We start from the raw sequence: 12691 nt of genomic DNA, 5'->3' as shown, positions 1-12691 counted from the left end.
TTGCCCCCTCCTTCACATTTTAAAACCTCCTATCGGGGACGTAACACCCACCAAGCAAAAACTGGAGGTTTAATACATCACTGCTTAAAGACATAGGTTTTATAGAATTTTTGAAAAAGGAATGGGCTTTATATTTAGAACATAATGACCTTCCTGGAACATCAGCATCTATTCTTTGGGAGGCAGGAAAGGCAGTGATGAGAGGTAAAATAATTTTTCTCATCACTGAAGAAAAAAAACAGAAAACAAACGTATTCAGGAGTTAGAAGAAATCATTAAGTCTTTAGAGGCATCCACACATGAAGAGTTACTGAGCAAATTACGTAACGCCAAATTAGAACTTCATGGAATTATTGACAAAGACAAAATTTTTAGCACAAAGACTACAAATAGAAAACTTTGAACATAGTAATAAATCAGGTAAATTTTTAGCTAACCAGTTAAAAATAAAGAGAAAACTACCATATCTGCTGTTAAAGACTTAACCGGGAATATAGTTTATGACCCTGAAAGCATAAACAACACTTTCAGAGACTTTTACCAAACTTTGTACTCACCACAGATAAACCCATCAGATGAGATCAATGAGTTCCTTGACAGGATAACACTTCCTAAATTATCAGACAGCCAAGTTACAGTCCTGGACTCACCACTAACATCAGCTGAGCTCCAGGAAGCCCTTAAATTCATGCCTAAAGCTTGGTTTATGCTTGACGCATTCACTTTCCGCGCAGTGATGCGGCTCGCGGCTGGAACGCGCTTCACAACTCGCAGCGTTTATGGTTTGTGCGGCCCGTCTCTGCGGTGAGCCAATATTCTCCCAAAATGAACGGGGCAGCATGGAGCTCTACAGCATGCATACAACACTACACCATAGTAGAAGTAGAAATCACTGTTTACAACATGGTATTTCAGCATTTTAACAGCGTTCTCGTCTTTTCCGACAGTGCGAGCTATTTCTCTCCAAGAATTATTAACAACATGTTGATCACGGTGATCTCTGAGAGCTGAATCATACAAATGTCTGTATTTACGAACCTCTGCCGTGCCGGTCCGCCATGTTTTTCCGCGTCCGACCGTCCGCGTGGTTAGAAATTTTCCAAGGTGCGCGTTGCGGAAATCTTGGGCCGTGCAGAGACGCGGTGGAGGGGCGTGGTTGTTAAAATGACGCAAAATGACACAACTTTTCCACGCGGAGCCGTGCGGACCTCGCGGACGCGTCAAGCATAAACCAACCTTTATAGGAAGGCTCCAGGTCCAGACGGGTTCCCAGTAGAGTTCTACAAAGAATTCTGGATCATTCTGGCTCCAACAATCTTCAGAATGGTGAGGGACATCGAAGAGAGCGGCAGATTACAGCCGAACATGAATTCAGCCAATATTAGTCTCTTGTTAAAACCAGGCAAAGACTCTGCTATCGCCCAATTTCTCTTATTAATGTTGATCTCAAAATAATTTGTAACGCCCTGGCAAAACGATTAGAAAAGGTAACCCCCTTCATAATACACCCTGACCAAACTGGTTTCATTAAGGGTAGACAGTCATCCACAAACTCACATAGATTACTTAATTTGATAGATTTCTCTTACAGTAGAAATATAGAAACTAGTATATTATCACTACATGCAGAAAAGGCTTTTGATAGAGTTGACTGGAAGTTCTTATTTGCAACTTTACATAAATTTGGTTTTGGGAACTTCTTCATAAACCGTCTACAAACATTATACAGTTCACCAACAGCACGTGTCAGGACAAACAACCAAATATCAGCTAGCTTCTATCATCAGAGGGGGACCAGGCAGGGATGCCCGCTCTCCCCCTCACTGTTTGCTATCTTTATCGAACCACTAGCAGCAGCAATTAGGCAAACAAAGGTATTGAAGGCATTAAATGTAAGAAAGTAGAACATAAGATCAGTCTTTCTGCAGATGATGTTTTACTCTTTCTCCGAAATTCTCAATCCTCTTTCTCCCAAGCAATAGAACTGATAAAACTATTTTTCAAGAGTTTCAGATTATTAAACTGGTTAAAATCCACAGTTCTCCCAATGAATTTCTCTTTTGTCAATTTGCTTAATACCCAGTTGGAGTCAGGGAATATCACATACCTGGGAATTAATGTCTCTCCTAAGTTGGCAGATCTAACCAAACTAAACTACATCCCACGTTTAAAGAAAGTGGAAGATGATCTTGCAAGATGGAAATTCTTACCGATATCACTTATGGGGAGGGTTACTACAATTAAAATGATGGTCTTACCCAGAATGAATTACTTTTTTCCAATGATCCCAAACAAACCACCAGCTGACTGGTTTAAATCTCTCGACTCCTCAATCACTAAATTCCTTTGGCAGGATAAACCTCCACGAATTAGCTTAAAAACGCTTCAGAAGACCAAAGACAGAGGAGGACTGGATCTACCCAACTTTTATTATTATTTCTTAGCCAACAGGCTGCAATACTTACCAAGATGGTTGCAAGAGAACCCACTAGATGAGTCCTGGTTAGACATAGAACAGACACTTTGCAATACGATAGAGCTTTCAGACTTACCATTTATTAGCTCAAGCATAAGAAAACATGAAGGCTTCAAAAGTATGAGTATCAGCACCTCTCTGACAGCATGGTGGGAGTATCTTAAAATGAGTCTTCACTAATACCATGCAGATGCACACCTATCTGGAATAATCCTGATATTTTGCAAAATAACCAAATGATGAACTTTCCGGACTGGAAAAGTAAAGGAATCCTATACCTGGAACATATATATGAAGGATTGGACTTCATCCCATTTAATAGAATAGTCTCCCAATTTGGAATGGATAAGAATAGCTTTTTAGAATATCACCAAATTAAATCTGTAGTCAAACAAAAATTTAAGCTCAATAAAATAGAATTGCAAACACCACCAAGGGTATTAGACTTCTATAATCTCAAACCCCCCAAACTACTGTCTAAAGTATATAAGACACTGTCCAAAATAGACGACAGAATGGCAATCCCTATTGAAAAATGGGAGGTGGATCTATCAGTCAGCTTTGGCCAGAACTTCTAGTCCCAAACTTGTTAAATGATCAGACACTCCAATTTACAATTAATTCAGTACAAAATCCTACACAGAATACACTATACAGGTCATCGGATGTTCAAGATGGGGTTTATGTTATCTGACACCTGTACACACTGCACAAACAACATTCCTGACAATTACATCCACACACTGTGGTCCTGCCCACCTGTCCAGGAGTTTTGGGGTAGAGTGTGTGAAGACCTGTCAAAATGTCTGAAATGTCATATCCCAACCGCCCCCTCTCTTTGTTTACTGGGAAACCTGGACGATGTCCTGATTGAAACATCTTTGGCTCACATGGTTCTGACTGCCATATGCATCGCTAAGAAAACTATCCTCTTGAATTGTAAAAATAGAGAAACTCTCTGCATTAACCAGTATAGAAATCTTTTCTTAGATCATATTATACTTGATATAGCCTCTGCTTCCACTTCAAATCAATCTCTCTGGGCTCCTTTGATCGGTTCCATCACATAGCGATGATGGGGGATCATTGATATTGTCCTGCAGGATGACGTGGGTGGGGGGGTGGAGGGTCTGAGTTTGGAGGATTCGGATGTTTCCTGGAGGTGGGTTCACTGGAGGTGTCAGGGACTGGCGGACTGCTGCTCCTCTCTGGAGGTGCTTGGGTTGCCTCGGAGGGTGGACTACTGGCGGTTTTGAGTGGGGCCCCTTGGGGCTCTTGGCGGTGGCCATGGATCACTACCTGGCTGCTGCATTGCCCCTGGGTGGGTGCCTGGGGGCTCGGGGGTGGCCGGCCCCGTTTGGGTATCTGGGCGGGGCCTTGGGGGTCAGGTCCTGACATGTATGCTGCCAGGAAGAAGGTGGGAACATGCGGCAGTGCCTGGCCTGGGCTCAGGGACCTCGGGTAGACCTTGGCTTCTATGCTGTTCCATCACAGGGGATGGGGAGGTCCAGGAGGGGGAGGACCCAACCTTACCTGGATGTCCTATGTCTTATATAATCTGGAAGTTGTGCAAATGCAGGGATGGGAGTAGATATTCTGCTGGGGTTGTCATGTTGTGGTCAAGAAATCTAACCCACGACATACAGAATCAGATCTGAGGACGGTGTAAAATGTTTAAATAAGAATTTATTGAAGGGAAACTAAGGAAGCAGCGTAAACGTAGCTGATTTATTGCACAGGGAAGCTGGTGCAGGAAAACTGTGGACAGATCGGAGTTAGATCCAATTTGCGGAAGGAACAGGGAATCAGACTTGTGCGGAGGACTTACGGTCTGGAGAGGTGGGATCTGGTTTGAGGGAGGAGTGGTCCGGTCTGGGTAGAGAGGCTTAGCAGGGACTGAGATCCAGAAGTGAGACGTGGAGGGAGCTGAGCTTGGGGAGGTCCAGGAAGTTTAGGTGGGCAGCTGGAGGTGGTTCTGGCCAGGGGAGAGGCTGAGAGATGAGCGGAGTTGGAGATCCAGATGGTGTGGGCTCCAGAGTTCTGCCAGTCTAAGATGAGTGTGTAGGTTTGTCTGGGAACAAGAGCAGGAGGTCAAAAAGGCAAAAATCCAAAATCCAAAAACACATCAAATCTCAAAAATCCAAAATCCAAAAACAAATCTAATTCTCAAGAGTTTACAGAGCTCAAATAAGTTTCACAAGTGGCTGTTAGAAGGTACCCAGGTAGAGTAATCATCCAGCGAAGTGTAGAAGTCTCTCAGCTGCTTAAATACCCCTGGCCAGCTGATGAGCAGATCTGCTGCAGCTTGGTCACCTCCAGACACGCCCACCTGCAGAGGGAAAACTCAAAAGACAGGGAGTGACAGCAGGGAAATACCTCAGACCATGACAGCGGTGGGGCTGGGTTATTGCCCTCAGACTTTGTGAGACTCTGTGATGCTGCTGCTTTGGGTCCTGGCAGGATGGGCTGGGGTCTCCATGCCCTGGGTGGCGTTTTGGCAACAGAGGTGCCTATTGGGGCCAGTGGGGGAGCTCGCCTTGAGGGCTTAAGACCAAACAGCCATTCCTTCCCATCCCCACACATTTTTCTCCTCCTGCTCCCTCACATCATCACACAATCATGCACATAGGACCTTGGGGGGTGGGCAAGTCAGGGAGTGCGGGTATGGACCCCATTTCCGCATTCCTGTGGTAACCTGCTCCCCAATTTTATTTGCACTTTAAACACTTCCACCAACGACATTCCATGCAAACACACACTTAGGGCCTTGGGAGTGAACACATTCAATAGCATCTGGTAGGAGGATTTTTCAGCCTCATTCCGAGTGCCAGTGCCACTTCCAATTTTAAACTGCATTTAGACACCGAGGGTTGTGGGTGCAAGTGGGGTAGTGTGGTGGCATCATCTGGCAAAAGGCCAGACGATGCCTGCACTGCCCGCTCACCACCACTAACCCTATATTAGAGCAGGCAGAGGGAGACTAGGGGGGCTTAGCACACCTCTGTTGTCACTTGGCTTCCCGGGGCTGGAGGCTAGGAGGGAGATCTGGCCATCTGGTTGGGGTGGTGGGTTGCTTTGCTCAGCGTTGGACAGGGGAGCCTGCTCATCAGCACCCCAGCAGAAAGGGTCGAACTCTGGGAACCGGTAATGGTTGTACCCCATGTGCAGCAGTACCGGGACCAGAGTGAATAGGGTGTGTATGAGGAGTGGGTGTCCGGCGTGCATTTTTGTAAGTCTATGGTTGTATGTGTATGTGTGAGCATGAGGGAGGGAGTGTGTGACTGTGTTTGTTTATGACTGTGTATGTCAGGTGGGACCTTTGACTCCTCCGTTCTCCTGGCACTTCTTTTGATGCTATACACAGAGCCGGATTAACGCAAAGGCAAAGTAGGCACGTGCCTAGGGCCTGATTGGCTGGATGGGGCCCAGATAGAGGGACAAAATAAAAAATAAAAAAATAAAAAATAAAATGTACAAATGTCCTATGATGGAATTTGTAGATAGGACTCCTATCTACAATTTATTTCAATATTTATTAATTAACTAAAAATAGTGACAATATTTATCTTAACCATAGACTGTGACATTAGCTACGTCACATTAACGCCAGGCCATGACTGTAACCTACAACTTGGGCGCCACCCAATTAAAGATGTCAGAGAAGTGGTCAGAGTCAGAGCGGGACACAACAAAGCTAGCAGGTGTTTTTGAGTAGGCTAACTTTTACGATGCTTTCGGGTGCGGCAAAACGTAAAAAGAAAAAAAAAATTAAGAGGAACAAAAGAAGAGACAGCGGGGGGGGGGGGGGGGGGGGGGGCTTTACAGAAGTTTCTGTCGGGCTATTCGGGCAGCCGTCCGACAGCTGTGAACCTGCTCGAGTCAGCAGAGCCAGAGGCCGGGCCCGAGCCAGACCCGGAGGAGACACGACCCGATGACGCGGTGGAAGATGCGGCGGAAGACGCTGTAGCGCCAACGCCGTCAACATCAACGCCTTCACAGAAGGACGAACTAGAAGAACAGCAGCCAGCCAGAAGTGAGCCCAATATAGTCTTACAGCAGCCTGCTGCAACAAGGCTGAAGTATTTTGGGAAACGGGGGTGGGGGGTGGGGGGTAATAATAATGAATTAGATGATCTTATCAGATATTCCTGCTGTGTGTGGTGTGTTAAGATGGCTCTGGTCTGATCTGAAGCACGCTGGGCCTGCTCCCATCATACCATGGACATGGTTTTGGAAGGGGGCATTCCAAAGTCAGTTGTTGTCTCCTGAACTTTTTACTGTCCAAAAACAATATTGCGCTATTTTAAATAAGTGAAATGCCACAAAACAATCCCATCCCAGTCTGGTCATCAAGCCGGCCGTGACCCGTCTTCCGTGTTCCTTACAGCTCATCTGATCCAAGTCAGAACCAGAAACTTGGACAGCTTTTCAGCTTTCATTTGGGTTAAGACGGGAAAAAACATAGATCCAAAATATAATTAGAGCAGAATAATTCTACAACATTTAGTTTTTGAGTCTATCTGTGAAAAATCTTTTTAATCAGCAGATCTTAGGAACACGAGCTCGCCACATGCAAATAATAACTCCTGTGGAGCTGAGAGAGGCTGCTGTAGCTGTGAGGCATGGACACACACACACACACACACACACACACACACACACACACACACACACACACACACACACACACACACACACACACACACACACACACACACACACACTTCTGGCTCCGTGTATGTTTTCTACATTATTTAACACTTACGGAAACAGAAATGTGAAACAGGAAATGATGCGTCTCTGAGGTTCCTCCTGCTGGATTTGTCTCTGAGTGTTACGGGAGGTTGGAAAAGCGAGCTTCGTGTGCCACATGGGAGCGGTGTGTAAAATCGCCTGAGTGGTCCCAGTGTCCCTCCCACTAACACACTGGTTTCCACTTTATGCCTGCACTGGTCTGCATGTTTTGACATGTTAATAAACAAAGTTTTCTTCTTCTGGGATGTGTCAGTCAGAGCGCTGCGTTCATCACAGCAACCTGACAGATCCGTTAATGCTGTTAAATCATTCTGTTCCCTGTCTGATGAGAATTAAGTGAGACTTTATCAATTCATTACGTCCATTCATGCGGTTCCTGCTGCTTATCCACGGTCGGGTCAGAGGGAACTGGTTCAGACTCGGTTTTTCCTGCTGGTGCTCACCGGCTCCTCCTGAAGGGGCTCCCTTTCAGTAATTATGGGGGGAAACTACTTTGATCATTAGTAATGCAGGGGCAGATTAAGAACTGAAGAACATCCGGGGCTTAACACACGCACACACACGCGCGTGCGCACACACACGTGACACGCACTAGTCAACATCATATATGTCTTGTACCACATAATTTTTAATTTGAAGCTACATATTAAGCATTTTCAGGGTAGAATTAGTGTTTAGTGTGAGATGATAGTAAATATTCCCTTTCTTTCCCCAACAACTTTACCTGATAAGCTAACTTTAGACAAACCAGCAGCACAACAAATATTTTCAAATAAGACTCACAAACCTGAGTCAACACCAGTCTCATCGAAGCTGGGGTTCTGTCGTGGTACTTTTTGTCTAAAAAATGTCGTTATGTCCATCTTCACTCATGCGTTTCAGGCAGAGACTGCAGAAGAAGCCGGCTGCTGAAGGGCTTCTTCTTCAGTGGTGGAGGCTCAGGCAGGCTGTATACCATAGACTGTACATATACTGGACAATTCGATTCCATAGGCTTCAATAACACGTTATCTGTCCATAATGGGAGGTGTCCACCACCGCCATTTTGACCGTGTCACAGGTTCCGTCCAGCCCAGACAATTCCATAAAAGGGAAGAGAGGAGGCGCTGAGGGTGTGGCTGTAAGGCTGGGCTCGAGTGACGACACCCAGGCGAACTAGCTACGAGCTAACCTGAAGCTAACCCTGGCTAACCCAAAGCTAAAGCGGAGGTGGGAGCCGAGCTAACGGATGTAGCCACCTAGCTTCAACCCAACCGGAGCTAACTGGAACACCCATCGACCTGAACCTTACACGGAGTTTAGGTGGAGGTTTTCTGCGCCTGTTCGTGAGAAGTACCTGTATTAAAAAAGTTTTAAATCGGTAAGTTTATAATTTATTTCCGTAATGAAAACATTTTGCTTTGAGCAAGTTTTCAGTAGTTTTTTTTGGCGCTATCACTCCTGAGTCGCACCAGCCATTAAATGTATCATGAAGAAGAGAAAATATATTTAAGTCGTATTTTGGGGGGACATTTTATTATCTTTCTTACAAAATCTGAGACCAAGCGTTTCACATTGCAACACAAGCACCGGTAACCATAACAGAATTTACAGCCAGCAGAGGAGAGGATGGCGGTGTTTCAAACCCTCCCGGCCGGCGTGTAGAGCTCATTCCTGGGCTGGAGCCGGCCCTCAGCACCCCGCCACAGGCTCTAACAGATGCTGGCGGTGTTTCATATATTTCCAAAACGTAATACTTGTTTGTATCTTGTACAGCCAACTAGCCTTTATTCTGGACTCAGTACAATTGACCAAAAGTAAAGAGACATTATACAGATGAAGTAAGCACAAGATAACTTACTGGAAGACACAGAGTTATCATCAGAACCAGAACAAGAGAGCCTGATAACAGTCATGTGAAAATAACAGTTAAAAAGTATGTATGTATAATAGAAATAAAAATATATTAGAATTAGTGTAACTCACTGTGATCCAAACAAATCAGCCATAGCTGATGAGTAAATATGACATGAGGTCTGGGAGTTTTTAAGTTTCATTCTTTTATTACATTTTTTTCTTAGATCTATTAAAAGGTCACCATGGCAGCCTGTGTGTCTCCAACGTCAGCTACACAACGCAGCGTGTAAGTTCCAAGTACTTGTCTTGACCACTTCATGAATGGTTTTGTACTTTAAACAGCTAGGCCAAACCTGTTATTTTTTCCTCCATAGCCATTTGGATCATTGGAGACAGCTGAGTGAGGCGTGGTGCCCAGAGAGCTGCAGAGACAACCTTGGCCTCCCTGACGTCTGTGTCTCTTGGTTTGGTTGGGGCGGACCATCGACATACATACATGTGCCGACACTTTGCGCCCTGTTTTATAAACTGTAGTGTTAAAAATAAATGTTTTTGCTCAATTACTGGAATTTCTTTGGTTAAGACAAAAGTGAGGAATAATCATTTACAAGTTATTTGTACAACAGGCCCATTTTAAATCCCTACAGTTTCTTAGCAGACAATAGAAATGTGTTCTTTACTAACTTTACTTGGTTTGAAAATCTTACTAAAATAAACTTGAGTGCCGTATTGCAAAACCCAATCATACTTGTTATGTAAACATTAGCTTTGTAGATATTTTTTACAGATATATATTTGTGTGCAACAAAAACCAAACTTAAATAATTTGTCATTCTTTATTGAAAAACAACAAAATACAGGTATACAGAAGTGTGGGAAAATGATAATGTGAAAGTATTGCACTATAAATGAAGTGAGATGAGATGAAGGTGAGATGAAGGTGGACGCCAGCGGGCTGGACGCCGGACGAAGAAACCTGGAGACGGATCGCTCAGACAGGAAGGGAAGAGCTTCCTCTTACCTTGATGGAATTAAAGTTAGCCGTCGTCTGAACGCCCAACCGTACGGTCTGAGGTCAAAGGTCACAGGAAACACACACCAGTCAGCAGTCATACAGATGCATAAAGATAACTAGCCATGGCAACCAGCTGACATGTCCCCACTTTCACCAAAACCTGGTGCCTGCCGGGTCACCTGAATTCCTGTGTGATGTCAGCACGGTCGGCCGTGACTGCTGCCATCAGAGGTGACCTCTGATCAGCTGAATGAACTCACCTTCCAGGGTGACGCCGTGTTAGAGTCGGCTTCATCCTGTAAACAAACAAATGAGTGGTAACATAAACACCACGTCTGGTTCTGGTGGAGGCGGAGGACAACACGCACCTTTCCAGGAGCAGAACCCAGATGTTCTTGTTGCTACAAACAGAGACGAGCAGAGTTAAACCAGGAAGTGAGAGGGACCAGCTGCTGCAGACAGGTGACGCTCACCTGAGCCTGAACCATAGGAGCCTCCTCAGCCATCAGACCTTCTGACTCCAGTTCAGATGCCACCTTGTTGATGTCCCTCAGGCGGGACTCGTTGGCCTTCAGGTCCTGCAGGACAAAAGCACCTGCTGATCACCTTGTTGCTGTCGGGTTAACAGGTCTGGTGTTAGAACGTGGTGGATAAGAATGTTCTGACGGGCCGAGGGTTCTGAACTCACCCTGCAGGACTGGGCCTGCTCCTTCAGGGCCTGGATGCTGCTGCCGTAAGCCGACAGGTCCGACATCAGGGCCTCGTGCTTCTTCAAGAGAGCCTGTGGAGCAGAACATCAGAACCTTCAGCTCGTCTGACACAAGTGGAGCTTTCTCGCAGCGATGGTCCAATCGGATCCGCCACCGTAAAACAAACCCTGCTCAGTTCACCGCAGACGTAGCTCTGCGGGTGTTTAGTGGAAAAGCGTGAGCCTTCTGCCGGCTGCCACGTGTCATGGCTGCTCTGCAGCGGGAACACACATCACAGCTTGTAAACCGTTTGAAATAAGAGCGACGGGAACACGTTTGTCATCACTTCCTGTGCGAGGCCAGCACTTCTACCCCTAACCCATGAGACGCGCAAACGAGCAACGACGTCTGGTAGACAACCGAAGGAAATGCCAAATACAGAAACACTAATTATGAAGGACTGGAAAGAGAGCAAAGAAAAGCGATTGGAGTTTCTCAGGAAGGGACTTCCATACCTCGGCCAAGTCCTCGTCTTTCCCTTAGTCTGGACTTCCAACGATGGGCTCCTTCTCCCTCATCCAGGACTCGGCCTCATTAGCATCCGCAAAGTACTGCTGGGCCTGCAGAGAGTCCTCCAGGTCCTGCCTCCTCTGGGACGCCTTGGCCTTCAGCGTGTCCCAACGTCCATGAAGCTCCCACAGTTTAGTCTTCACCTCCTCACCAGCGAAGTGACCTGGACCCAAAAAAAGTGAGCCAGAACCTGCAGACACCTCAGAAACATGTCAGGACCAGACCTGCTCTACCTTCTTCCACCATGGTCTCTCCTTTCTGGGTGACAGCCTTGATGCGAGGTTCATGACCTGTGATCTCAGCCTGCAGAGCCTGGTGCTTCTTCAGCAGGTTCTGGACACCAATCAGGTCCTTCCCTTAGGACACATGTTAGAGTTCAGCATTATGCAGTAGACAGACCAGTTTAACCCAGGGGTTTCTTTCTTCTACAATCTGCTCTTTAACTGTATTATTTCCTGCTATTTCAGCTGTTAACTTTATTTTCTCTCTAAGTGTTTTTCTCCCCAGAAGAAGCTACAACGATGTTCTGTTGAGCTGTGGTGGCCTCATGGAGGGGGCCATCGGCTAGCACACTGCTGCTAACCACTTAAACATTCTCCCTCTCCTGATAATAACATTTTACTTTCTTTGATGTTGGATGTGCTACTACTAGTTTACCCGTTTAATTATAGATTCACTAGGATAAATACAATAAAGTTTATCTCTTGCCAAATAGAATATTTACTGTGGCGAGCCCGTGAAGAGGTGTAGGAGAATGCGACAAATTTGTCTGTTAAAAAGTCTGTTATGTACAAAAACACAATATCATCACACTATTTTGGATCGATACATGACGGTCAGGTCCAGCTTGGGGAGAAAATATGACACGTCTTTCAGGATGGACTTCATCTTTGGTAGCTGGCGAAGCCGGGAAAAGCAGGATCTAACCACCTGGCTAATGTGGGAGTCCATCCGCATCTCTGGGTCCAAAACCACCCCCCGGTTAGTGATGGTTGGCTTCACTAAGCTGCAAAAACAGGGTTGCAGGACAGGACTAACTGCAGTGGGAGAGGGAGGAACAAATATTCCAGTTATAAATATTAAATATTTGAACAAATAAATATTTGTTAAAAGGAAGAAACTGATGATGACTTTAAGATTAGAGGAATGTTCTAGAACGGGTCTGGAACCAACGATGGCCCTTTGGATCAAATTTGGATTAAAAAAATAGCTCATGATTTTATTTATGGATGGAATAAAAATACAGGTTGTAAGCATCTTCTCAGTATCTTCATGTTGCACGACTTTCCACAGCAGAAGGACACAAAAACTGCCAGAATTATGATTAGAAAGATTTACGTTTTAATCTCA

The 12691-nt window shown here is 45.4% G+C and overlaps 1 protein-coding gene and 1 long non-coding RNA gene across 6 annotated transcripts in view; one reads left to right on the top strand and one right to left on the bottom strand.

The window, feature by feature from the left end:
- The first annotated feature begins 8192 nt into the window (after positions 1 to 8192).
- LOC139072318 (uncharacterized) lies at positions 8193 to 9627 on the top strand. The gene is made up of 3 exons (XR_011521845.1): positions 8193 to 8591; positions 9292 to 9353; positions 9442 to 9627. It is a non-coding gene; the product is annotated as an uncharacterized lncRNA (long non-coding RNA).
- Positions 9628 to 9889: 262 nt separating this feature from the next.
- The window catches only part of LOC139072316 (spectrin alpha chain, non-erythrocytic 1-like), a 4505-nt gene continuing 1703 nt past the window's right edge, over positions 9890 to 12691 (bottom strand). Inside the window, exons 2-8 of one of the 5 annotated variants that reach the window (XM_070555975.1) lie at positions 12272 to 12378; positions 11575 to 11697; positions 11287 to 11504; positions 10771 to 10863; positions 10556 to 10660; positions 10343 to 10483; positions 9890 to 10136 (exon numbers count right to left, since the gene is read on the bottom strand). In XM_070555975.1, the coding sequence (XP_070412076.1) occupies positions 10059 to 10136; positions 10343 to 10483; positions 10556 to 10660; positions 10771 to 10836 (390 nt within the window). In that variant the 5' untranslated portion in view covers positions 10837 to 10863; positions 11287 to 11504; positions 11575 to 11697; positions 12272 to 12378 and the 3' untranslated portion in view covers positions 9890 to 10058. Of the gene's footprint in view, positions 10137 to 10342; positions 10484 to 10555; positions 10661 to 10770; positions 10864 to 11286; positions 11505 to 11574 lie in introns of all 5 variants that reach the window. The other 4 variants (XM_070555977.1, XM_070555974.1, XM_070555976.1 and 1 more) reach the window with 4 other exon arrangements.

This window comes from Nothobranchius furzeri, chromosome 10, assembly GCF_043380555.1.
Source record: "Nothobranchius furzeri strain GRZ-AD chromosome 10, NfurGRZ-RIMD1, whole genome shotgun sequence".
NCBI lineage: Eukaryota > Metazoa > Chordata > Actinopteri > Cyprinodontiformes > Nothobranchiidae > Nothobranchius > Nothobranchius furzeri.
This window is presented reverse-complemented; position numbering and strand designations above follow the sequence as displayed.